The following is a 25,688-nucleotide window of genomic DNA, read 5'->3' on the forward strand; positions in this document are numbered from 1 at the left end:
CATAGCTCCCCATTTCGCTTAATTTTCTGTTCTGCCCTTCTCCCTCTCCCACTGGTCATACTCTCTTGTGTGCATGCCTATCGCTTCCCACCTGCTTCTCTTTCCCCCTTCCCTGACCCATGCACTGTGTGAGACAATGTTTCACTGCTGTGAGGACAATAAAATCAAATTTCCAAGTCTACTGTGATCACAGATTCTGAAGAAATGCAAATGCAGTAATAACAGATGTGACAAACAGATTTGTAATAGATAATGTGAGGGTGAAATCTAGCCAAAGTTGAGCACTTTAAAGGGTAGAACTTCATGTTTCTTCAGCAAATTTGGGTCCCTAAGCCCTTTGTTTACTGATATCATACAGAGCCAGGAGCATTTGTAGGGAAGACTCCGAGGATGGAAGATGGGGTGATTAATCCTTCCCACATCTGTTTATTCTCTCCTGCAAATGCCCCCCACCCTGGCTATTTTTTTTTTCCCACAGCAGGGTTGACTTCCAGTCTTGGAGCCCATCTAAGGGGGGAAACAACAACAACAAATATTTATTTACTGCTTTTCAACAAAAGTTTCCAAAGCGGCTTACATAGAGAAATAATAAATAAAGATGATGGCTCCCTGTCCCTGCAGAGCTCACAATATAAAAAGAAACATAAGAGAGACACCAGCAACAGTCACTGGAGATACTGTGCTGGGGGTGGATAGGGCCAGTTACTTTCCCCCTGCTAAATAAAGAGAATCACCACGTTAAAAAGGTGCCTCTTTGTCCAGGTAGCAGGTGTTAGGGGTACAGACAAAAGGTATCCAGGTGGCAGGGTTTGCAGGGGGGAATCAGTAGTCAGGGAAAGGGTTAGGCATCCTCTCTCACCCATCATTTCTTCCATGCAAATTGTCCAGCTCCTACATTAGCATTAAAAAGCAAACACAGGAGATCCATGTTTTCATCATCATTTGCAGTTCTACCCTAGTTTTCATGTATTTCAATACACAAAAAATATTTCAGCTTAACTCCCCCATTGAAATCTTACCTACTGGTCCATGGCTGACATGTCTTATTTGACATACATGCTTACGAGCAAGAGCTCTGTCCTGCCTTGTCTGGATAGTCCTTTTGGAAGTCCTTAAAAAGACCTCAATGTAGTTTATTTTCTAGCAGTATGTGTGCTGCACATGGAACATATGGAATGTCCAAAAGGAATGTGCATGCACATCCGTTGGTTCCACTGAAATGAATAGGTCTGGGGGAATGCTGGATGTGTACTGAGGTTCACACACCCTGTATGAAATTGCTGGATCAGACTGAATATATTTACATGGCTTCATTAAAACATGTAGATGGAGATACTTTAATTGTTTACATGTGTCTGAGTTTTAGAAACAAAACAAAAAGCTTGAATAGAAAGTTGAATTCCCACATTGACTTGTATGTAGAACATTCTGAAGGTAGCAACTCCTCATTTCATATCCCCACTGTATATAAGGCCAAGATTATATCTTTTTTATTTCAGTTAATTGAAAATAAATTTGGCTCCCTCCTTGCAGAATAACAAATGCAGATGGAAAAGCCCCCCCACCCCCCGCATAGTGAAATGAAGAGAGTGTCTGCTGTTTTGCCACTTGAAGTACCTTATGAAAACAAGAAGGTGATTAATATGTTGAGGCACATAATCCATAATATATGAACTCAAGTATGCAACCTTAGTGCCTGAAATATTTCATTTTTCCACAATGACCTCTTAGTCTAATACTCTTGTATTCTTTAGATTGACTGAGCAAGGTCCTTTGGGCATAGTTATTCCTTCTAGTAGAGGAAGGAGGAGGGAGAACCCTATTCAGGTCTTGATTGGAATGCTTTCTTTCCCCCTTTTTCTTTTTGATGGAAGCTTGTAGAGGGCACACTCTTGACCTGTGGGCTGTACAGAGTTTATAAAAATATATGCTTTTTTTAAAAAAAATTGATTTTTTAAAATTTAAATTGGATTTTTAAAATCTAAACCAGATTTTTTTAATTCATAAAAAAAAGAACCTAGGTCAAAGATATCATCATGAATACTAATCATAACTTCTAGTTATATTCTATGAACTTGTTGACAGCAGTATATGGGGATGAGAGATAACAGACCTGATCAATCCTATTCTGCAGGTGGTGTACATGCAGCATGCACATACAATCAAGCCCTTGCCCCCCACTCTCTAAAAGTCTACAAACACCAGGCCCATTCACACATTATGTTCAACACTAGTACAATGAGCATATAATGTACACAGGTACAGATATGTACACAGGCACAGTCATTCATATGTTATGCTGAATGCATTACATACACTTCCTATCTGTACCATGTACCATTTGAAGGGGCTGTATCCAGGTTCACTTTTAAAATGAACACAGGTACAGTCATTCATATAAACATGTTTACAAGTTTACAGACATCTGTACACTCATACAGCATAATGTCTGAATCAGGCATAATGTCTGAATCAAGTTTACAGACATACAGCATAATGTCTGAATCAGGCTAAAGAAGGCCAATGAATGAATAGAGGATTTGGGGTAATGGAGTAGATGAGCAAGGAGGAGAAGGCTGGATATAAGTGCAAGGGATAGGGGAGGGGAATAGAAAGTGAAAACAAAAGTGAACAGAACATATTCATGCAGACCCTGAGGATACACTTTTCTGAGTGTATCCTCCACTGCAGAAGGGAAACACCTGTCATGGCAACAGGTTATAAAAGAGACCCCATTTGGAAATATTTTAATGAAGTTTGTACCTGTGGATAAAACAGACATGTGTGCAAAATGCAAACACTGAAACAAAGAAATGCAAGGCCTGGTTGTCCGAATGAAACAGCATTATGAGATATGTGCACTTATTATAGTCTGTACCTCCCTTCTAAAAATGAAACCTACGTCTATTCCTGAAAATGTATTTGGGTTACTTTAGACAACAAGAATATATATTTTTACTAGAAAATGCGGATTAAATAGAATCTTCCTGGCTAGTGATTGAAATCATTAAAATTGAGTCCTCCTGTGAAGCAATTTAAATCAAATCAACCCTGGGGCTGTATATGGCTTGGCCTCTGTGATCAGAGCCTTAGGACCACAGACAGAAATATAGAAACCTGGACGAGGACAGTAATTGACTTTTTCCTCCCTTTCCTTTCTTCTCTCCCTGACTCCTTTTCTCTCGCCTGCTGTAGTCCTGGACGCACAACATCCAACGGGAGAAAGAGTTCCTACGAAAACTGGTGAAAGCTCGAGTCATCACAGACCTCACCAGTGGAATCTGAGGAGGCTCAGCCATTGTGCTGAAGGGCAGAGCTACAAGCATACAGCTGAGAACAAGGGCAGTAAGAGGTCCTTGGCAAGAATCCCAGCTTCTTAGAGACGCACAGCGCCCTTGGAAAGTCTTTCTGGCTTTTTCTGTCAACCTGCATCAGGGCTGCTGGGGAATCAGCAGCTATTGGCCTGAGGGGGCAGGTCCCACACTCAGAACTGCAGGTGGATCTCATGTTTGAGATGGAACATCACTGGAGAGAACAAAGATAGCCCGGTGGAACAAAACAAAATGTGCCAAATGGGAACAGGAGCCAGGCCAGAGGCAGTAGTGCTTGAATGTACGACGTGTTATTTTTTATAAAGAGACTTTGGAGAATCACATTAACATACCAAGGTGCAAAGTGGAGCAGGCTTGTGCTCAAGCCCCGTGGGACACCTGACCGGACACTGCACTTAACCTGCCTCTGTGCCAGTCATGGCCCTTTTTCAGGGTCTGCATCCGTCCAAGACTTGTCTGCTGTTGGTGCTGCTATAATTTAAAGGTATTGTGGCCTCTCTTTGCCCTAGATGGAGTAATTGAGAGGCCTGTTGGATCTTCAGACTCCTTGCTTCTCATGGGGCAGCCACTGCTGCCAACATGCTCCTGGCTGCATTTTCAGCCATTGTTCACAGAGGCTAACTCATTATGCGGAGGGCGGGGAATGTCTACCTGTCTGGCCACAGTCTGTACTGGGAGTTAACCCAATATCTGCATCATGGTTTTGAAGAGCTCTATACTTTGTTTTGGGGGAGGGAATAATTTATTTTTTGATCAGGTGAGAAATTGTCCTAAGATACGAAAATCCATCAGTGTTTAGCAATGAATGCTGCCAGGAAATGTTCACTCATTCTGTTCTACTCTAGTTTAAGTGACTATTACCTTGATAGTGTTTAAGGTCCTATGAAAACGGTAGTAGAAACTACCTGGCTGGCAGCTACTTTGCTTGATAGCCTCCATATGTCCAGTGTTTTTCTCAAGTTGTTTCCTCATCTTGTTTTTCTCAAGTTGTTTCAAGATTCTTCTGAACCTTTTTTAAAGGAGTAAGGATGTGTTTGTTACTCCTTTGTCCTTAGTTTCAGATGCAGTATTTGCACACATTTGTTCCATATGTGTCAGCAAGGTTGGAAATATATTGTGCAAAGTGACCAAATCATGGGAAGGGTGGAGTGACATCACTTATTTAAGGATATGTGCACCTGAGAGGCATTTTCAGATGTTACTAACCCCTCCTATCCTAAAGTATATTTTGCATCAGTGTGAGACCTAACAGTGCATTTAAATGAATTAAGTTGCCTTTCCTTGAACTGAGAGGGAGTGTGAATCTGGACAAAATTAACCCCTCATGCAGTCAGACCTGAAGAGTTCTCATCTCATATACAGGTGAAACTCGGAAAATTAGAATATCGTGCAAAAGTCCATTAATTTCAGTAATGCAAATTAAAAGGTGAAACTGATATATGAGACAGACGCATTACATGCAAAGCGAGATAAGTCAAGCCTTAATTTGTTATAATTGTGATGATCATGGCGTACAGCTCATGAAAACCCCAAATCCACAATCCCAGAAAATTAGAATATTACATGGAACCAAGAAGACAAGGATTGTAGAATAGAACAATATCGGACCTCTGAAAAGTATAAGCATGCATATGTATTCAGTACTTGGTTTGGGCCCCTTTTGCAGCAATTACTGCCTCAATGCGGCGTGGCATGGATGCTATCAGCCTGTGGCACTGATGAGGTATTATGGAAGACCAGGATGCTTCATTAGCGGCCTTCAGCAATTCTGCATTGTTTGGTCTCATGTCTCTCATCCTTCTCTCGGCAATGCCCCATAGATTCTCTATGGGGTCAGGTCAGGCGAGTTTGCTGGCCAATCAAGCACAGTACACTGTATACTTTTCAGAGGTCCGATATTGTTCTATTCTACAATCCTTGTCTTCTTGGTTCCATGTAATATTCTAATTTTCTGAGATTGTGGATTTGGGGTTTTCATGAGCTGTACACCATGATCATCACAATTATAACAAATTAAGGCTTGACTTATCTCGCTTTGCATGTAATGCGTCTGTCTCATATATCAGTTTCACCTTTTAATTTGCATTACTGAAATTAATGGACTTTTGCACGATATTCTAATTTTCCGAGTTTCACCTGTATGCCAAGGGCACACACCTGAATGCAGTGTGGAGATCTCTCTCTTGATCTCTCTCCCCCGCTGTTTCTTGTCGCGGGCTGTGCAGGGAAGCTGTTAGCATGGACTCGGGGTACCCTCTCATACAGCAAAGAAAAGGCAGTAGGTTTCAGGGACATTTGGAAAGGTAAGAACCTAATTATGGAATGGTGCAACTCGTGCATGGCATAAGGCCTAACCTGAGCCAGTCCCCATGCTGACCTTTTTCAAGAGAACTGCTCAAGGCTGTGAATCCAGAATGGTAATGCTTTCACATTTCATTGACCCCAAAGACACAAGGTGTTGCGTTCTGGCTGAGAGTTGAGCCTAGCAGTACTTCCCTTGTGTGCATTGAAGTGTGTCTGGCTTGAATGATGGATCCTTGTAGGGCAGGATGAGTGCTCTGTTTCTTGACCCACATAGTCATTGGTAGACTCTATTCAACAAAGACTAAGAAGGTGTGGGGTGAGGTATTAGCTGGCCTTTCTTCACACAGTGCATGATCTATAAAAGTTGCTGCCTCAAGATGTGGTGCTGACTGCTAGCTTAGATGGCTGTAAAAAGGAGATTAGGCAAATTCATGGAGGAAAGGTCTATTAATAGCTCTTAAATGGCTGTATGGAACCTTCAGATTTAGAGGCAGGAAACCACTGAATACTAGCTGATGGGGAGCAGCGTTGGGTGAGGGTTGTTGCCTTCAAGTCCAACTTGGGGCTTCTCATGGGCATCTGGTCACTGTGGGAAACAGAATGCTGGCCTAGTTTAACCTTTGGACTCTTAGTTCTACAACTCGTAGTTGTACCAGTTTGGCCCAATTTTCCTCAGTTCTCAGGTTGATATCCATAAGTTATGTCAATCAGACATAGGCCTTCTGAGTTGGCATAGGGCTTCACGAAGGAAGACAACACTGTTCCCTCTAAGGCATATGCACGTGCATGCGCTCACACATTTTTTGATGTCCAATCAGTTAATTTTAGATCCTGCTCAGGTTGAATCAGGAAGGTCCCACTCTGTATGCACGTGCGCACACTTTGCCGTGATACTGCCACCCAGAACAAAACTCATTCCACACACAGGTGAAAAAAATTAGAGAGAACACTGGAGGACAAGTGTGACAGTGGGAAGTATCTGATGGCAGAAGTAGTAATTACTGCACCAGCTCTAGAAGCACTCTGCTTGCTCAGTTGTCTGGGCAACCTATTGCAGCATCTGGATTGAGTGTATATATATACCTGTGCATTTCTTTCTCTGTGTGCATGCATATGTGTATCAGAGAGAGAGAGAGATGGGTGTCACTAACAGAAAATACTGTTAGTGCAGCTGACCATCCAATTAAAAATTGTCGATATGGTTCCAGGACTAGAGGAGGATTCTGTTCCTGTTTTTGCAGGTGTGGCAAGACTTTCATTGAGTTAGAGATTGCTGCTGGATAGGAAACATAGAGATGTGTGGTTGTGTGAGAAAAGAAGAGAGCCAAACATACAGAAGGAAATCTTGGAGTGAAGAAGAATAGATAGTTCTCGGCTGCCGTGTGAGGACAACTCCCTGGGTTATCATCCCATGCTCGCTCCAGGGCAGGACGTATGCTAATTCTAAAGCTATAAAAGTAGCCGGATGGTAACCCCACCCAGTTCTTTTCGTCCTGCTAACGCTCCAGGAAAGGATACTCAGCCTTGCTTCGTTCCTCAGATAAGTCTCCTTTTAACTTGCTCCTTCCTCTGCTTACGCCTCTCCCTTCTCCTTGGCTCCTCGGCTGCCCTCCTTCCCTCTCCCTCATCTTTAAAAAAAAAAAAAAAAGGCATTTCTTCAAAAAGGGTTCCCTGCCGAGCCTCAATCTCCACCCCACTCCCGCTCGTTTGCTCAGCCTATTTACTCAGTCCTCCGCTCCCCGCTTGCTGTCCAGACCTTCCCCCTCCCTCTCCCCCCTTCTGCCATGGAGCAGCCGCAGCCGTGCCTGCAGGGACTCCGATCACGGGCGGAGAGGCAAAAGACCCAAGCAGCAAAGGCGGACCGCTCCGCTGCGAGCGCGGCCGCCGCTAGACACGCTGCAGCCATGCCCAGGACCACCGCGTCCCCCCCGGGCGAGGGCACTTCGGCAGCACCGCCCCCCTCTGCGGGGGCGGGCGCCTCAAGGAAAGACCGGCATGCTGCTGCCGGTGCGCGGGCGGGCGCACAGAGCGAAGGGCGCCATCTTGGCTCGTCCCTCGAGGAGGCAGAGCAGGCGAGGGCCCAGCGGCGGCGCAGGAGAGCCCAAGTGTTGGAACTGCTCACAGCGGCCCGTTCCTCGGAGGCCACCAGCTCCTCGGGAGAGGAGGAGGAGGGCATCGCACAGACCGAGGAGGGTGAGTGTGAGCGGCAGTCCCCTGGCGGAACGGGAGCTCCCGAGAGCAGGCAGCCCCTCTCCATGGCCCCTATTCAGGCTTCCCCATCGAATAGCCCCCCCCTGCTGGTACCAATAGCGCAGGCCCCGGCAGGAGACCAGGGAGCGGCCCCTCCCCCTCCCCCCTCCTCTGCAGCCCCAGGGCCAGAGATGCCGGAGAGCTGGAAAACCTGGATCAGTGATCTGCTCTCGCAAGCCCTGCATCAGCGCAAGGCGGGAAAGAGGGGCCGTAAGCGAGGGAGGCGATCGCCCTCCCCCTCCTCCCCCTCCTCTTCCGATTCTGACTCCACCCCACATGGGAAATCCCACAGAAAGAGGCGGAAGGGCCGCAAGGGGCTGCAGAAGAGGCGTAGGGAGCCCAGCCCCACTGCCACACGCCCTGCCCCAGCCCACTCCTCAGAAGACACGGGCCCAGAGTCCCCTACCCACCTAGGGAGGGTCCCTGCCCTGCCTCGTTCCCCCGTGGGCCAAGCTGATACTGCCCTTACAGAGGGGGTTTGCCCTGATCTGGCAGACTTGGGGGACGATTCCAGGGAAGAAGGGGAGTGGTCTGATGGACAGGCAGGGATGGAGGAATCCACCCCTCAATTTAAGCGCCTTTTTCCATCTGACGATTTCTCCACATTGTTTGTTAAGGCCATGCGCACCCTGGGTCTCGATATTGAGGGTTTGCATCCTGGGGCTGCTCCCTCCAAGGAATCTCTGGTATTACCTACACATTCTTCACCAGAGCTCCTGTTTCCCTTGCCAAATACCTTCTCAGAGGTTCTCCAGCAGGAGTGGCAAGCACCAGCGGTCCAGAAGAAGGTCTCTTCCTTAGCTAATAAGCACTACGCGTTCATCCCCTCAGCAGCTGCACAACTCCAAACGCCTCCAGTAGATGCTCACGTCTCAGCCCTCACCTCTCGTGCGGTCCTCCCACGAGATGGAGAGTCAACGCTGAAGGATCCCGCCGAAAAGAGAATCGAAGTACAGTTAAGGAGAAATAACGATTGTATCTCTCTTTCTATCAGAGCCTCCATAGCCGCCTCCATCATTTCTCGGGCAGCACTGCTCTGGACCGATGAGTTGCTTCAGTCGCCTCCCCCAGATCCAGCCAGGTCCCGCCAGATTGCCCTAAAGCTCCAGAAGGCACAAGCCTACATTGCTGACACCACCCTGGATGCAGTACGTTTCGGGGCCCGAGCTACAGCTACTAATGTGATCGCTAGGCGAACCCTCTGGCTCCGCCACTGGCAGGTTGATGCAGCATCAAAAGCCAACTTAGCGGCAGTCCCCTTCTCAGCCACTAAGCTCTTTGGGGATGAAGCCCTTAAGGACATCCTCATTGAATCCAAGGATAGAAAGCTGACCCTTCCCAGCACAACCAGGAGGGACGAGCGGCGCCCCTTTCGTAGGGGTCAGCCTCAGCAGCACCAATTTCGTTCCTTTCGCCCCTCCTTTCGCCCCCACGAGCGAGACAACAGATTTAGGCGCCCCAATTGGCCAAAGGGTAACTTCCCCGCCAAGTCCAATTCGAGAGCCCAGCCAGGCCAGCAGTTTAAACCACGTCAAGCACAGTGACTCTTTAAAGATAGGAGGTCGCCTCTCCCACTTTTACCATGCCTGGGAGGCGTCCACCACAGACAAATGGGTCCTGAAAACAATTTTAGAGGGGTACTTAATAGAGTTGTCAGGCCCCCCATTACACAGGTTTCGGCCCACCCCAACTTCTCGTTCTTCCACAAGACACAGAATCCTTCAACAGGCCATAGACCACCTGTTAGCCATCGCAGCCATAGAGCCAGTTCCCCCTCAAGAGCACCGTCAAGGGCTTTATTCAATCTTATTCACCGTGCCCAAGCGGGACGGCTCCTACAGGGCGGTCCTCGATCTAAAATCCTTAAACCGATGGGTACGCAAGCGCAGGTTCCGTATGGAGACTCTCCGCTCCATCGCGGAGAGCCTACAACACGGGGACCTGATGGCATCAGTGGATGTGACAGAGGCCTATCTACACGTTCCTGTTCACCCTTTATCCCGTCATCTCCTCAGATTCTGTTACAGGGGAGCACATTATCAGTATCGTGCCCTCCCATTCGGGCTCTCCTCGGCCCCAAGGACATTCACAAAGGTGCTGGCTCCTCTAGTAGCCTACATCCGCCTGCAAAAGGTCCGCCTCTCGGCTTACTTGGACGATTTGATCGTGATGTCGCGAAACCATGCAGAACGGGACGTCCAGATCACCCTAGAGGCCCTGACGTCCCACGGCTTCCAGGTCAACTACGCCAAGAGCCACCTGTCGCCTACATTCCGTCTCCAGCACTTAGGAGTAGTCCTGGACACCCAAAGGGACCGATTCTTTCTTCCAGAGGAACGCAGACTCAAGATTTGGTCCATGACATCAAAGACCCTGGCGACCAGCAGGCCTCGCGTCCTTCAGCTGGCTCAGTTATTGGGTCTACTGGTTTCCTCCATCGACTCTGTCCCCTGGGCAAGGTTGCATCTCCGTTGCCTCCAATGGTTTCTCCTCCCCTTCCAGGAGGACATTTCCTCCAGGTCGTCCAGGAGGGTTCAACTGTCTCCAGAAGTGCGCTCCTCGCTCCGCTGGTGGCTCTGCAAGAGAAACCTAGGGGCCGGCAAGCCCTTTCTGGATCTCCCTCGAATTCTCATCACCACGGATGCGAGCCTTCGGGGATGGGGAGCTCACTGCCTTTCTCAGTCGGCCCAGGGCAGATGGTCCCCCGAGGAGTCGGGCCACAGCATGAACTGGTTGGAGCTCCGTGCGATTCGCCTGGCCCTTCAAGCCTTCCTACCTGCACTGAGGGGCAAGGATGTCCTGGTCCAGACCGACAATGTGACAGCAAAAGCACACATCAACCGGCAAGGCGGCACCAGGTCTCGCTCCCTTCATCAGGAAGCAGTTCTGCTCCTCCGCTGGGCCGAATCTCACCTGTCCTCCCTATCAGCAGTCCACCTGAAGGGAGAACTGAACGTACAAGCGGACTGGCTGAGCCGGCAGGACATCCACCCAGCCGAATGGACCCTGAGCCGCAGAGCCTTCTCATTCCTGTCCAGAAGACTGGGAACCCCTCAAGTCGACCTGTTTGCCTCTCCCAGCAACGCCCAACTTCCGCGGTTCTTCAGCCGGTTCCAGTGCCCACAGGCGGAACAGACAGATGCCATGACGGCTCCCTGGCCAAGGACCCTCCTCTACGCCTTCCCACCACTTCCGCTTCTGGCCAGACTTCTCAGGCGCATTCGGCTCCTGGGGGCCAGGGTGATTCTGGTGGCCCCTCATTGGCCCCGCAGGCCGTGGTTCCCAGACATCCTGAACCTCGCAACCGGGCCTCCAGTTCTGCTTCCCATCTCCGCAGACCTGCTCTCGCAGGGCCCAGTACTCCATCCAGATCCCGCCTGGTTCCAGCTTGCCGCCTGGCTCTTGAACGGGAGCTGCTAGGGGGCTTCGGTTACTCCCAGAGCGTTCTCGACACACTGATGGCCTCCAGACGCTCTTCCACTCACCGCATTTACCAGTGCACCTGGAGAGTTTTCCTCAGATGGTGCAGAAACAGACACCTGACTCCGAGGGCATGTTCCCTACCCGAGCTGCTACAATTCCTACAGGACGGCCTTGACAAGGGCCTTAAGGCCAATACCATCAAGCGGCACGCTTCGGCCTTGGCTCCTCTCCTGCTACCATTCAAGGGCAAGCCTCTCTTGTCCCATGCCCACCTGAAGCGTTTCCTGCGTGGAGCATCGCTAACATCCCCTCCTGTAGTACATAGGTTCCCCACGTGGGACCTCCACAAAGTCCTGCGGGTCCTTCACAAGCCTCCATTTGAACCGATTAGGTCCATTTCTTTACGCCTTCTCTCTCTGAAGTTGGCCTTTCTGGTGGCCGTCACCTCGGCCAGGAGGATCTCAGAATTAGCCTCACTGTCCTCCAACCCCAGGTTCTGTATATTCTCTGCCGATTCAGTAACCTTAATCCCGGACCCTTCAGTTCTCCCTAAGGTCGCCTCCATGTTCCACAGGTCTCAAAACCTGGTCCTGCCCTCTTTCTGTCCCAAGCCCGTCCACCCCAGGGAGAAGGAGTGGCATAAGTTGGATGTTCGCCGCTGCTTAAAGACCTACCTTAAAAGAACTGCCTCCTTCAGGACGACGGACTCGTTATTCGTCTCCTTCCTACCGGCCTCCATGGGCCAAAAGGTCTCCTTAGCTGTCATCGGTCGTTGGATCAGGGCCTGCATCTCCTTGGCATACGAGACCCAGCACTTGCCTCCACCCACGCGAATCACGGCACATTCAACTAGAGCGGCCTCCACTTCAGCAGCGTTTTCCACCAATGCCCCGTGGGAGGAGATCTGCAGAGCGGCCACGTGGGCGTCCCCGTCCACCTTCACCAGGCACTACAAGATGGACACTATGCACTCCGCTCAGGCTGCCTTTGGCAGAAGGGTTCTGCAACATGTCCTTCCCCCTCAGTAGCCTGGGACCCCCACCCTGGGTCACCTGGCTTTGGTATGTCCCCAGGGAGTTGTCCTCACACGGCAGCCGAGAATGGAGCATTGGTACTCACCGTGAAGGCTTCTTCTGGCTGCCGTTGTAGAGGACAACTCGACCCTCCCTATGCGGTCCCAGACTCCTGGGGGGATGGGGCTCTATCTTCCTGCTGTTTTTTCTACCTGTTGGTTTACCTGTTGTTGTTTTTTACCTGTTTGTTTACCTGTTGGTTTACCTGTTTCCGTTTACTAGCTCTTTTTCTACTCATATATGTGTGTTATTGAGGTTGCCTTCCGTTCGAAGCTTGGCTGACTACAAGAACTGGGTGGGGTTACCATCCGGCTACTTTTATAGCTTTAGAATTAGCATACGTCCTGCCCTGGAGCGAGCATGGGATGATAACCCAGGGAGTTGTCCTCTACAACGGCAGCCAGAAGAAGCCTTCACGGTGAGTACCAATGCTCCAATCTCTAGTGACACAACCTAGAGGCAAAGTGACACAGCCTAGTTGCCAACAGAAGACCCTGTATCTCTGCGAGATGTGCAGCACCAGCTCAGCCAGTGCAAGACAGACCATATGCCTACATTTGGCATGTGCTAATCTCCCATCTATCCACACTGTAGTTGGAGACACAACTAGGAGAGGAGAGCTGGTCTTGTGGTAGCGAGCTGGTCTTGTGGTAGCATGAATGGGATACTATACGTGTGAGCACTGTAAGATATTCCGCTTAAGGGATGGAGCCGCTCTGGAAAGAGCATCTATGTTCCAAATTCCCTCCCTGGCTTCTCCAAGATAGGGCTGAGAGAGATTCCTGCCTGCAGCCTTGGAGAAGCCACTACCAGTTTGAGTAGACAATACTGAGCTAGATGGACCAATGGTCTGACTCAGTATATGGCAGCTTCCTATGTTCCTTTCCTAACTACAAATGGCATCACAAGCAGGCATGTGACAGTGTAGTTCACACGGAGCCATTTGAAATGATCAATTTTTTTCCTGCTGCTTCTTCACACATGGGCACAAAAGAAAAACCTGGGCACATAGTTACTGTTGCAGAATCCCAAATGAAATGTTTATAAGAGTATCTCATTTTCCCCCAGCAGCAAGTGCTTTAAAACTGTTATTTTTGTCCCCACTTGCATTTTTATCTGAACATTTCCCCCCTGGGTTTATTGGATTTCAGTTTTTGTTCTTCTGCAGCCTCTACCAAAGTCAATCCAACCCCATCCTAGGGGGATGCACAGCCCAGTGGCGCAGAAGGTCCCAGGCTCAGTCCTTGGCATCTCCAGGGTGTTCTTCACACAGCAGGCTTTACCACAGCTTTACTGCGAGTTCGATGTTGCCCAAAATCACTGACTCAAAAAGTGGATTTTTTTACCCTGGATATAGGTCGGGCTAACTTGCAATGAAAAACCTGAATTATTTGTGAAGTTCTTTCCAATAGCTTGCAGGGACTTCAGGGTGAATCTGGCCGATATGTGAACACACACCATCCGGAGGAGATGCGAGCTGAAATCCCTGTGTAAAAAATGAGAATGAGGAAAGACTCCTTCCTGAAACCTTGGAGAGCCACTGCCAATCAGTTTTGACAATACTGAGCTAGGTGAACATAAGAACAGCCCTGCTGGATCAGGCCCAAGGCCTATGTAGTCCAACATCCTGCACACTGGCCCACTAGATGCCTCTGAGAAGCCCACAGGCAAGAGCTGAGGGCACACCCTCTCTCCTGCTGTTGCTCCCCTGCAACTGGTATTTGGAGACTGGAGGTGTCCTATAGCCACCAGACTAGTAGCCATTGATAGACCCATCCTCCAAGAATTTGTCCAAGTCCCTTTTAAAGCCATCCAAGGTAGTGGCCATCACCCCATCCCATGGCAGAGAATTCCATAGAGTAACTATGCACTGTGTGGGGAAAATACTTTCTTTTGTCAAAATTTCCTGGCCATCCATTTAATGGGCTATAACCCCTGGTTCTAGTGTTGTGAGAGAGGGAGAAAAATTTATCTCTGTCCACTCTCTCTACTATATGCATAATTTTACACACCTCGACCATGTCTCCCTGTAGTCACCTCTTTTGCAAACTAAAAAGCCCCAGATGCTGTAGCCTTGCCTCATAAGGAAGGTTCCCCAGGCCCCTGGTCATGTTGGTTGCCCTCTTCTGCACCTTTCCAGTTCCACAGTGGTCTGACTGAATATAAGGCAGCTTCCAATGTTCTTCCCCTCAGCAATGGGAAAGTGATCTTTAAAATGTCTGCTTAGTCCCTTCTCTGGCTCCCTGTGCTCTTGATCATAGACTGGCTCAACTTTCTACATGGTGTTTCTCTGCTTACAGTATGACCTGCAAGCCTTTTCACAGTCTTGGATTGTTCACTTTCTCTTACTTGTTTCCCCCCACATTAACCTCCAGGTTCTGTTTTCAGAAATTGCACACCTCAGGTATGCTAAGCATCTAATGCAGGTGTTTGCAGAACTACATCTCCATCCACATTTTATCTATTCATATACTCTGATGCTTCGTGTAAACAGGATAAGAAAGATCTCTAGGATTGGGACAGATTTGTCCCCAAGTGTTCTCCCCATCCCCTGCCGTGACAGTCAGCCCACTTTGAACTGGGACTAAGGTCACTTTAACTTCCATCTCTGTGCAGCTAGCATTGCAGCATAGCCTCCCGTAGACCGCACTTTCCCTGGTGAAAAGAGGCAGGAACAGACAGCTGCAAATTAGCAGCAAATGCTACAGAGTTCCAGAAAAACATTTGATCCAAATTAATCACTGAGATAATTCTGAGATAGCATTATAAGGATTTCTAAATAATATGTAACCCATCACTGCTCACAGCCTGGATGAGTTACCGTATTTTATGGACTATAAGACTCACTTTTTTCCTCGAAAAATATCCCCCAAAATTCAGGAGCGTCTTATATGTTTTAACAGTTTAATATGTTAAAACTCTGAAAAACTGGATTAAAATTAAGGTGCGTCTTATAGTCCGTAGCGTCTTATAGTCCGTAAAATACGGTATGTCCAAAGAGAGTGTGAATGAGTCACAGGGTGGGGGAAATAGGGCTCCACCATCCTGCATAGTACTGGGTCTCCCACTGACAATCAAGCCACAACAGACAGTAAGGCTGTGGATGAGCTTCTCAGGAATGATGCACTACCAGTGGATTAAGATGATGCTGTTACTGGTTCCTGTGCTATAAGGGGCTGTGCTGAGCCTATCACATTCTCCTGACCTGTGTTTAAGAATGCAGTTACACCAGGCTCTTCCCCAGATAGCTGTAGTCATGTTTTCTCAAAGTGGAAACAGATCCACTGCCACTTTTGTGCTTGTAATGGCAGAGTAATATATGTGTTGAACTCTCTTTCTGCGATCTCTGCCCATCTGTGTCACAAAAGCTCTGCTATACTAGTACAACTGGATCTCAGCTGCCTCTCAGGGCATGCCCCTTCCATCTTATTTGCCATGTATCTTCCTAGTGCAATCACAGAAGAGGAGCAGGCATCAGGAATGAATGCTCCTCCCCCGGCCCTCCGGCAGCCCTGAGCTAAGGAGGAAGAAGAAACCAGCCATTGCTCATTTGCACATGTTAATTCAGTTGCATGTATTGAAAAGTAAAATTGAGTGTTCATATTGCTTTATCAATCTTAATTTATTCAGTGTCTCTTTGATGTAGACCATTATCCTTCCCATTTTATTAGAGCTGTCATCCAGTTAAAGAAATCTTAGTCAGCTAATCATATGTGTTTTGGTTGGTTGATTAATCAATTAAAAGTTGCATATGAATCAAAACAAAAGTTTTATGGCACAGATTATTATTTGTCTTCAGATGATGCACATGTGTGCATCAAGCATCATCTTAGCAGATATATGCTCTCCTGTATGAGGGAGAAGGAGGAATGCTCTAAGATAGTGCTTGCCATCTCAGTTTTTATAAGTACTTGTATTAAAAATAATACTTTTTAAAGAATCTGCCCAATTAATTGGGGCACCTTTTTAGTCAATCAGAAGTTTATTTTTTAATTGATTAATCAAACCAGTTAATTGTTAAAAAGGTTGCAGCCCTACATTTTACAGATATGGAACTGAGAATAATTTCAAGGGAGAGCATAATTTGCCCAAGGCAACCAAATTATACATTGGAATTGTGAAAATACTACAGAGGGTTCAAAAGGGAGAGTGTGTTTCTCCAGCTGATTTTGCTGCTCCTTGCCTTCCCTCCACTTTGGAGAACCAACTGCTGGAGTGTCTAGTGGCTTATACTGGAAGGAGCCACTGCTGTCTACTGTTTGTCTGGTCTTCTTGGCTGGGATCTTGACACTGTTGCCTTCAGGCATTTTCTACAGAAATTCTGTTAAACCTGACATTGTCTGTGACAATTACTACATTTGATGCCAGTTCAGTTTTTGTGACTATTTCTTCAATGTCAGAATTTTCACTTTACAAGTTGTTTTGTAGGCTTCAATGGGAATATAGCAGATCTTTCCCTGAACAGCATCTTTGCTGGCCTTGTGAGCTTTTGGCTCTTGGTGGGGGAGAAAAGGTGGAGAAATGCTTCTCCATTCTCACTGAGCATCCTTAGGAGAAGCTTTCCCACACTCTTCACTATCCATCATTTGCCCTTGACACCAACTGTGCTGTAAACACTGTCATTCTATATCATCCAAGGAGTGCAAAGTATTAGAAGGAGTTCTGGGCCATTGTCCACAGAGGGACTGAACCAGATCGTGGTGGATGGTAAAAGAGCCCGCTCCATTAATATGCTTGGGAAGAAGTATTAGACCTGCAGAGTGTATTAAATAGTGTAGTTTATATTGTTTGAACTTTCCTTGTAGCTAAGAAAGAGAAGGTGGGATGTGTGAGCCCCCAAGTCGCTTGTGACTTGTTCATATCATGGAAGCAATAAAATGATAAAAGGAGTTTTCTGGGTCTCTCTCTGTGTTCCCCCACGTGGGAAGGAGGGTAGATGCCTACAGGATGTCTAGGCTCTAACTTGTTCCTGCTCTTGCTTCCATGGACTCGGCAAACAGTTGCTGTTTACATTACACAGAGAGAAGCAAATTAGGGGAGGGGGCACACTTGGGACAGAGAACCTCTTTTCAACCATCTCAGCACATGGTAAGCTGTGTGCTGCCTTAGCCCAAAGGGGATTTGTAGACAGATCTGTACTTTGAGCACCAATTAACTCTCCTTTGCAAAAGGTTCCAAGAGGCCTCCTCAGATCTATATGAACTCCTGGATTTTCAATAAACTAATTAAGGAAACACCTAGGATTTTTAAAAAATCAGCTTGAGAGAAGAATTAAGGCTTCTACACACACACACACTCAAAAAACCATTGAGATTTTAAGTAAAGGCTCCTGCCCTAATTTGCACATCATAGGAAGAGCCTTGCTGGATCAGGCCCCAGGGACCTATTTAGTCCAGCATCCTGTTTCTTCATGTCTCTCTCCTACTGTACTCACTTACAGTTTAGGCTCCATGCACTCACATAGCTTAGCCAATCCACATGGCTTGGCCACTATGATACTAGTTCAGTTCTGTTCACCAACAAGCCGTTGTTGGAAGGCAGGAAATAAAAGACTCACAATATATTTGGTCCTTTCCCCAGCTTAGTATTCTTATGGGGGAAATCATTTCCTGCCTAGGTGAGTCAGCTCTGTGGCATTTGATGAAGTTGCAGCTTATCTGTACAGACCCAAAAGGAGCCACAGCTGGGTTATAGCCAGTTGACCTGAAGGCAATACAAAAGCAATGAGCTCTTTCTAATTAGAAGCATCTGTTTAGAACTCTCTGTGTGTCGCCATGCTGTGTGGGAATAACTGCTGTCTATGTGCATCCAGCTATCTTAGGGTGTATCCATATCAAAATTATTTGGGGGATCAGATGTTCTCGTGCAGCACGCTCAATCCCCACATGGGCCTGAGGCTTCATCTGGTACTAGACCATCACTGTCTGTGTGATTGACAGGGATGGCTGTGGGACCAGCATGGGCTTTGTCATTTGTACAACAAGCTTTCCATTCATGCTGTGAGAATGTCCTGTAGGGAAAGACAGCAACCACTGCTGGAAGTCACACCAGTTTTATTTTGGGTTGCATAAGGCAGCACCGAATTGGCAACATGGGCAGGTGCTGCGTGGATGTTACAAGAGTGGAAGCAAACAAGGTAGCCTTTCATTAAGCCTGCTGTTGCTCGGCTTCTCTTTATCTTTGGAGGATGCAAGAAGTGGAGCAAGAGAATCTGATGCTGGACAAATAAGCACTGAAACAGGTAAATCGGTCTAGAGTTCCCAGTGAGCTGCTGGTGGAGCTATTGCTGCTCACAATGGTTGCACCACTGCTACTTCTACTGTAACCGCCTATAGAATAAGTCATCCCAGGGCAAGCTCTCCTGAAAGCTCGGTATGGGCTAGGCATGGAGCAAGAAACGTCCTTTCAGACCAGGATGGACTCACTTTTTATTCATTTATTTTCAATGTGAGCTGCCTCACATTAAATATATTTATATATATTTAAAATATTACATACATTAAAAATATATAATATTTTTAAATACATATATTTAACAGATGAACAGAAGTGTTTGTTTCATTTATTCAATGTATATACCACCTTTCATAAAACTTATCCATGGTGGTTTACAAAAGGTAATACAATAAAATGCCATAAAATCACATGCAATTTTTTAAATCAATCAGGACTATAAAAAAATAAAAACACCAAAGAACAACAGCCATAAAAGCAAAGACAGAGTGGCCAGAAAGGAGTGTTCAATCTGTTCTGTGGAATTCTGGGATTCTTTGATGAGAAAATCAGTTGTGGGGAAGTTCATGGAAGCTTGTTCACAACTCAGCAGTGTATTGAGTGTAAGATTGCTCCTGTATTTAATTAAGCACAGTAAACGTGCTAAGGTAGAAAATACTTCACCTGCTGTATTCTGCATGTCAAGCTGCTCTTAAAAGCCCAGGAACAGGGCCAGTTAAAAAGAATCTTTTTTAAAAAAATGAGTTTGGATGTTTTGTAGGATGTACTCTCCATGAAGATAAGGACAGGCTTAATAGGCCACTAACTTCCAGGAACAACTAAATTACAACTGCACTTCGTTAATTGCAGTCCTGACATCTGAGGTTCTGCATATCTGTGGTTGGGCAATTCACCCAACCTTAGTATATGCAATACAAAAAGGGTTTAATTGTCACGTATCCACAGTTTTGGGGTGGCCAGACATGACCTCTGAGGTCATTTTTTTTCAAATGGAGCCATTTTGTGACTTTTTTGCATAAAACAAGCATTTCCCCCCACAATTTTTCATGCAAAATTTGGCATTTGGGGGGGGGGTATTTCTGGACAGCTGCGGACCCACAGAACACGGTATGGCACTTTCTCTGATTTATGCTGTTTTTCACTGTTTTGTGCCCTTTTTTTGCCTTGCAAGAACCTAACCCCCACCCTCCACTGCCATACACTTAATGCCTCATTATCTGTGGTTTCGTTACCCACAGAAATCTGTAGGAATGGAACCCCTGCAGATAATGATGTCCACCTGTACATATCTTGGATAAGGGATTCCCAGCCTTGGGTCCCCAGATGTTGTTGGACTACAACTCCCATCATGCCTAGTCACAATGATTGAAGGCCTACAATAAATTGTAGCTGGAGATAATGGGAGTTGTAGTTCAGCAACATTGGAGTACCACAGGTTGGGAACCCTTGTTCTAGAACATGCCACAGAATTCCCTAAAACATACAGAGGTGCCACACCAGAGGCATATGGTGTCTTTCTTTTTCCTAAACTTTCTTTTTCCTAAACTTGCAAAGGAGCCCCTGGTGGCGCAGTGGTAAAACTGCCGCCCTGTAACCAGAAGGTTACAAGTTCGATCCTGACCAGGGGCTCAAGGTTGACTCAGCCTTCCATCCTTCCGAGGTCGGTAAAATGAGTACCCAGAACGTTGGGGGCAATATGCTAAATCATTGTAAACCGCTTAGAGAGCTTTGGCTATAAAGCGGTATATAAATGTAAGTGCTATTGCTATTGCTATCATACAATGGTGTTGCTAGTTAAAAGTGATTCTGCTTTCCTTGTGATTGAGTTAATTCATCTCATGGTGATGTGACAGCCACAGGTATCTATTAGATATTGCCTGTCACTGATGACAAGGGACACAATCCCCACTATCAGTGCCCATGGCATTCTTTTATTGATTTAATTTGAGGAGGGGAGGGGGGACATTAAAGGTTGAACACTTCCACTTTAACACACAAGGTGGATTACATAAGCAAGGTTAGCTTTCCCACAAAGCAATATTCCACAGTTTCTAGAACCTTTCCTTAAAGCATTTTAAAACAACATGGAAGGTCACTGCCATTGCTCCAAAAATAAAATATCAATATAAGCCCTTACATACACAAACATCTGGGTGTAGATGGAATTATAGATTTACAAGATTGGGTAAGATTGGAATTTGTTAGAGCTTCACCCACACACTAGTAATAAGAAAAATATCTGTGCCAAACTCATTTGCTTAAATTGACTTGTGTTGCACACATCCGCTTTTTATTACATATCGGAAAATCTACACTGTCAGTACAAGTACATAAGCAACAGGAGTTTATCGACTAAGAATTTAGAGGCTACGGAGTTGGTGTAATTTTTCTTTTCTTTTTTTCCTTGACTAGATTTCTGGGCATGGTTCATTGAGAAGTAATACTTTTCACTCCATTGAGAAGTAGCTCTGTAAAATAAAACACAGCCAAGATTCATAAAGCGTTTGGTTTGTTTTAAAGTAGATCGGAAACACAGGTATAGTTAAAATGACTATCTGTAATCCAGACTTGAGGATACTCAAATTTTTCTTTGCTACCTTATCACTTGAGACTTCAGAACACTTGTTAATCTTATCTTCCTGTAGTTGTGGCGAGAGAGAAAGCCAGTCCACTCCCCCCACCCCAAACAACAAAGATTATTGAAGAACTTTAAGACTAGCAGATATATTGTACCGTAAGCTTTCATGGTCTATGGTCCACTTCATCATATGCACTAATTATTATTTTCATTACAGATATTCTCTACAGATATATCTTGTATACTTTTAAGCTTTACATAGAATTGTCACAGAAGTCCTATTACATGTTAAGTTCAATGTATGTACAATCTATACAGTATATACACACACATAGATTTCTACACACGTACAATTCACACCTTACGCTCAATGCATGCATAGTATGCATGTACTTTCTGTCTGTATCATACATTTGAGGGATCTGTGCCCAGGTTTACCTTTAATGTGAACACATGTAAAGTCAGTCACATGAAAATTACTTAACTAGAGCATTAAATTAAATTTATTTATTTATTTATTTACATTTATGTCCCACTCTTCCTCCAAGGAGCCCAGAGCAGTTTACATGCTTATTACATGCTTATGTTTATCCTTGCAACAACACTTTGAGGTAGGTTGGAAAGGAAAGATTGCGCCGTTGAGTCAGTGTTGATTCCTGGCGACCACAGTGCCATGTGGTTTTCTTGGTAGAATACAGTGATGGTTTACCATTGCCTTTCTTCTGAGCAGTATGAGAGGATGCCTTTGCAGTTGTCACTGAAGTGAGCATCTGCCTCCAGCACCTTCCTATACTGCTGCCGCCCAATATAGGTGACTACAAATATATATTGGTTCAAGAAGGAACCTGGGCCTCCCAGCTCCTAGGGGCCCCCCAGCTCCATCCTCCCTATTTTCTTCATTATCTCCCTCACTCTAAAGGGCTGCCAGGGAGACGGATGGACACGGGCCCCCTCTCTCCTAGCTACACCCCTGCTAGGCACAGTCTCGGAAGCACACCGGTAGGGATTTGAACTAACAGCCTCTTGCTCCCTAGGCAAGCTGCTTCCCTGCTAGGCTAAGCTAAATGACCAGCCCAGAGTCACCCAGTAAGTTTCATGGCTGAGTGGGGATTTGAACAGATATTAAGGTCATTCACATGACCTCAGCCACATAGCTTGGAAGGATTGGCAGGGGGGAGGCAGGAGCTTGTCTGCCCTCCCTCCAGATGAATGGTGGCTTTCTTGGGCTAAGTCATGTTGCGCGCCCACACAAGCAGCACCACAGCAGAGTCCCAAGCTGGGATTGGGAGGATGACATCCTCCCACATCCCAGTCTGCCCTGCACAAACAGCGGAGTGGCAGCTCTCAGCAGAGCAGCCACTCCATTCTATGTGGCCACTCCTTCTCCCCGGCTCACTGCCCAAAATGGCAGCAGGCCAGGGGAAGTCCAGCTACCTGGCGGCAATTGCACACACTATCACCTGCCCAGGTAGAATGAAACAATGGTCATCATTGATGGTTTGTTCTACCTCAGTAACACACCAGGTAGAATAGGCAGGCTACCCACTACTGCTACAAATGTTTTTGTGCAAATGAACCTGGGGAGAGATGCCCTCACATATGGGGAGGAAGTATACTGCTATATGTGCATTGAACATAATATGTGTACATGCATACAAAACTGTATGTGTATAAAATGTATGCAGATTGGATGTGCATTGAACAATGTGTAAATAAGGCTTCGGACACTTGCATTATCTGGCCATTTGATGCCATGACTTGTGGTTTCCCCCCACTCTACTGTGTACCCCTCACCCTTGCATACAATCTGATGAAGTTGATTGTAGTCCACAAAGGCATATTCTACAATAAAAGTTTTAGGCTTAAAGATGCCACAAGCTTTTGCTGCAACAGACTACCACGACTACGCCTCTGAAAACAGTCATTTCGTCTGGAAACTAAAGATTTATTCCACAAACTTCTAAAACATCTAACGGTGTGATATGACACTTTGGTCTGGTGGACTCTAATTCTGGGTTCTAATCATAAATATAATGCAATATTTCCTAAGAGGAGGTGGAAGCATGCTGTAGTTCTCTCCTCAGGAAAGCAAGACCTGCTGTGAAGGGAAAACGACATACAGAAGTGCAGTTCCCACTCGGTGCCTTCAAGACTTGGGTTCTTCACCTGCAGTGTCAAGTATCCTGCTTTCAGAAAATGTTGCCTTCCGCCTGTTGCAGTACTATACTTGTACCTTAGAGCAGCTGGGACCAGAGAAGAGAGTAAGTGAAAGCTTGCTTGTACCAGTTTGGGAAGCAGTGGAGCTCACCTAGACTCTGATAACCAACCGATTATGTGACGTGTGGCGATACATGAAGCAGTCTGCTGCCAAGAGCTGGCATGTCTGAGTCTGCAATATCAGTAGCATTGCATCCAGGCAGCAGCTTTACCCAAAGGATTGTACTGCTAAATTGAAAATGTGGGGAAAGGTGATGAATGACTGGGCCTTTTCAGCATGCCTAATGCTTTGTATCCTCAAGCAGAAGCACCCTGCTTTTCTACTCGATAGCACCTCTTGGCCTGGCTTGAGCACCCTCTAGTGGAGCTCATTGCCTGTGTGGACAGAGCCTCCCCATATCGTGGCTGTGCACTTGAAAGTATTGTCTGCTTGTTCTAGGCAAGTCCCAGTTTTGCCCTATGGCCGCTTTCCATTAGAATCGAGATTGGCTCCAGTCATTCATAGCTGGCTTAAATGACTGGGGATGTGTGATGGCTACTCTGCTCATCATGCATCCCCAACCCTTATGGGTGGCAAGCACTCAACAGCAGGGCTGCAGTGTACCTCCCAATATGCTAAAGCACAGTGGCACGTGTTCTCCCATCTGGCATTAACTGGGAGATGAAAAACCAACATCAGCATGGTACTATCTTGATTTTGTACAAAATCTGCACTTAGGGAGGTGTAGTGGGGCTGGCTCAACCTCTTAGCACACTGAAGTTCAGATCTGTATCCACTCCCTGCTTTTATTTCCCAGTCCAAATGACCCAATTCCTGAACCATATGATGGATTTAGAGAAGATTCAGCCTTAGATTGGCGGGGCAGGCTGTGGGTGGAGGTTATGATGGAAGTTCTTTTGTTTGGTGGAAGGGTGATTGCTATCCCACTGGACAATAGTATATAAAAATGAATGAACCCTTCTTATCAAAACATCACTTAGGACATCTTTCAGTAGTCCTTTTCTTCAGGAGACCCCTCCAAAAATCCAGTACCACAGAGATGTCAATTGAGGGCCAGCTTCAACAAACTGACTGGCTTGCCTGCCGGGGAGAAAGGTGGCTGCCAGGGATGAACCATGTGCCTTTACATATTAAAAGCTGTAAAAAGCCAACTCACTTCCAAGGGTGAAACTGGAAAACTGCTCAAGAGGAAAGCATATGGGCTCACTTAGTCCTATATGTGCAATGTTGGTGTGACCTTGCCAGGGCTCTATGTTCACAGGTCTAGCTCAGCAAGCACCTATGAAAGAAAAGGCTGCCTAGGATTAGCCCAGGCTGAGGATTCCTCTGTTTGCCTCAGCACTCCTACTTTCACATTGCTCTCTGTTTGAATGGGACACTACAGCTTTTTCTAATCTGAGTTCTTTTTGACATGCCATTTGCATGAGTGGAGGCAATAGATGTAAATGTTAGGAAGATTAAAATGTTAAGGAAAACTTCCTGTCCATGAGAGCATCTGGGATGGAAAAAGAGAGGCTTGATGCATGCTAGATCCAGTTACTCTTGCAAGAGAAGTGAGCTGGCTGGACTTGAATAATGTCAAACCTTTGTCGAGCACTAAGGGTTTAGCCAGTATATTAGGAAAGGCGTGCCTCAAATGCATATTACTAAATGTACAATATTTATGCACATCCACCATCATATAATATATTGCCTACACATTATAAAAAGAACTGTAGCTTTGCCATACTGGGAACCAGCTAGGTAATTGTTGGCTCCCCGTGATAAGACTTCGAACTGCAGCACTGAAGATGAGCAGCACATAACATGGATTACAGGGGGAAAGAAAGGTGGCTTAACAAAAACCTACAAAACTCATTCCCTGCCTCACGCCCTCCTTAGCCAAATCATCCCCCTCCCCCTCCCGTGTAGCTTTCTAAAAGAATATGGTACAGCAGCCATTACTGGACTTCCATTACTGGACTTCCAGTAAAGGTAAGGGATCTGGACTTCCTCTGTCCACCTCTCATAACTTGAGTATTGACACACAAGCCACTGAATAGAGGAGACAACCACTGCTCACAACACAGACATGGATGAGCACTCCTACCAAAGATGCTAAACAGAGAAAAGATCAAGAAATTATATAGTAAGGGGGCAAAGCAATCACTAGTAAATGTTCATATTATAGTATTAGAAGGTTCCACACATGTGTAGCCATCTTCCAAATGTCAACTGAAACAGCAAGGAATGCCATTGCTCTGGGAAAATCCACTTTCACCTATCAACAGATGGGC

General features: G+C 46.3%; 1 protein-coding gene across 11 annotated transcripts in view; it reads left to right on the top strand.

The window, feature by feature from the left end:
* The window catches only part of ST3GAL3 (ST3 beta-galactoside alpha-2,3-sialyltransferase 3), a 341,725-nt gene extending 318,697 nt beyond the window's left edge, over nt 1-23,028 (top strand). For 10 of the 11 annotated variants that reach the window (XM_053249782.1, XM_053249779.1, XM_053249786.1 and 7 more), the window contains one exon: nt 3,196-4,728. In XM_053249782.1, the coding sequence (XP_053105757.1) occupies nt 3,196-3,285 (90 nt within the window). In that variant the 3' untranslated portion in view covers nt 3,286-4,728. Of the gene's footprint in view, nt 1-3,195; nt 4,729-21,028 lie in introns of those variants that run through there. The other variant, XM_053249783.1, reaches the window with a different exon arrangement.
* Nucleotides 23,029-25,688: the final 2,660 nt, after the last annotated feature.

The sequence above is a fragment of the Hemicordylus capensis genome, chromosome 4 (assembly GCF_027244095.1).
Source record: "Hemicordylus capensis ecotype Gifberg chromosome 4, rHemCap1.1.pri, whole genome shotgun sequence".
NCBI lineage: Eukaryota > Metazoa > Chordata > Lepidosauria > Squamata > Cordylidae > Hemicordylus > Hemicordylus capensis.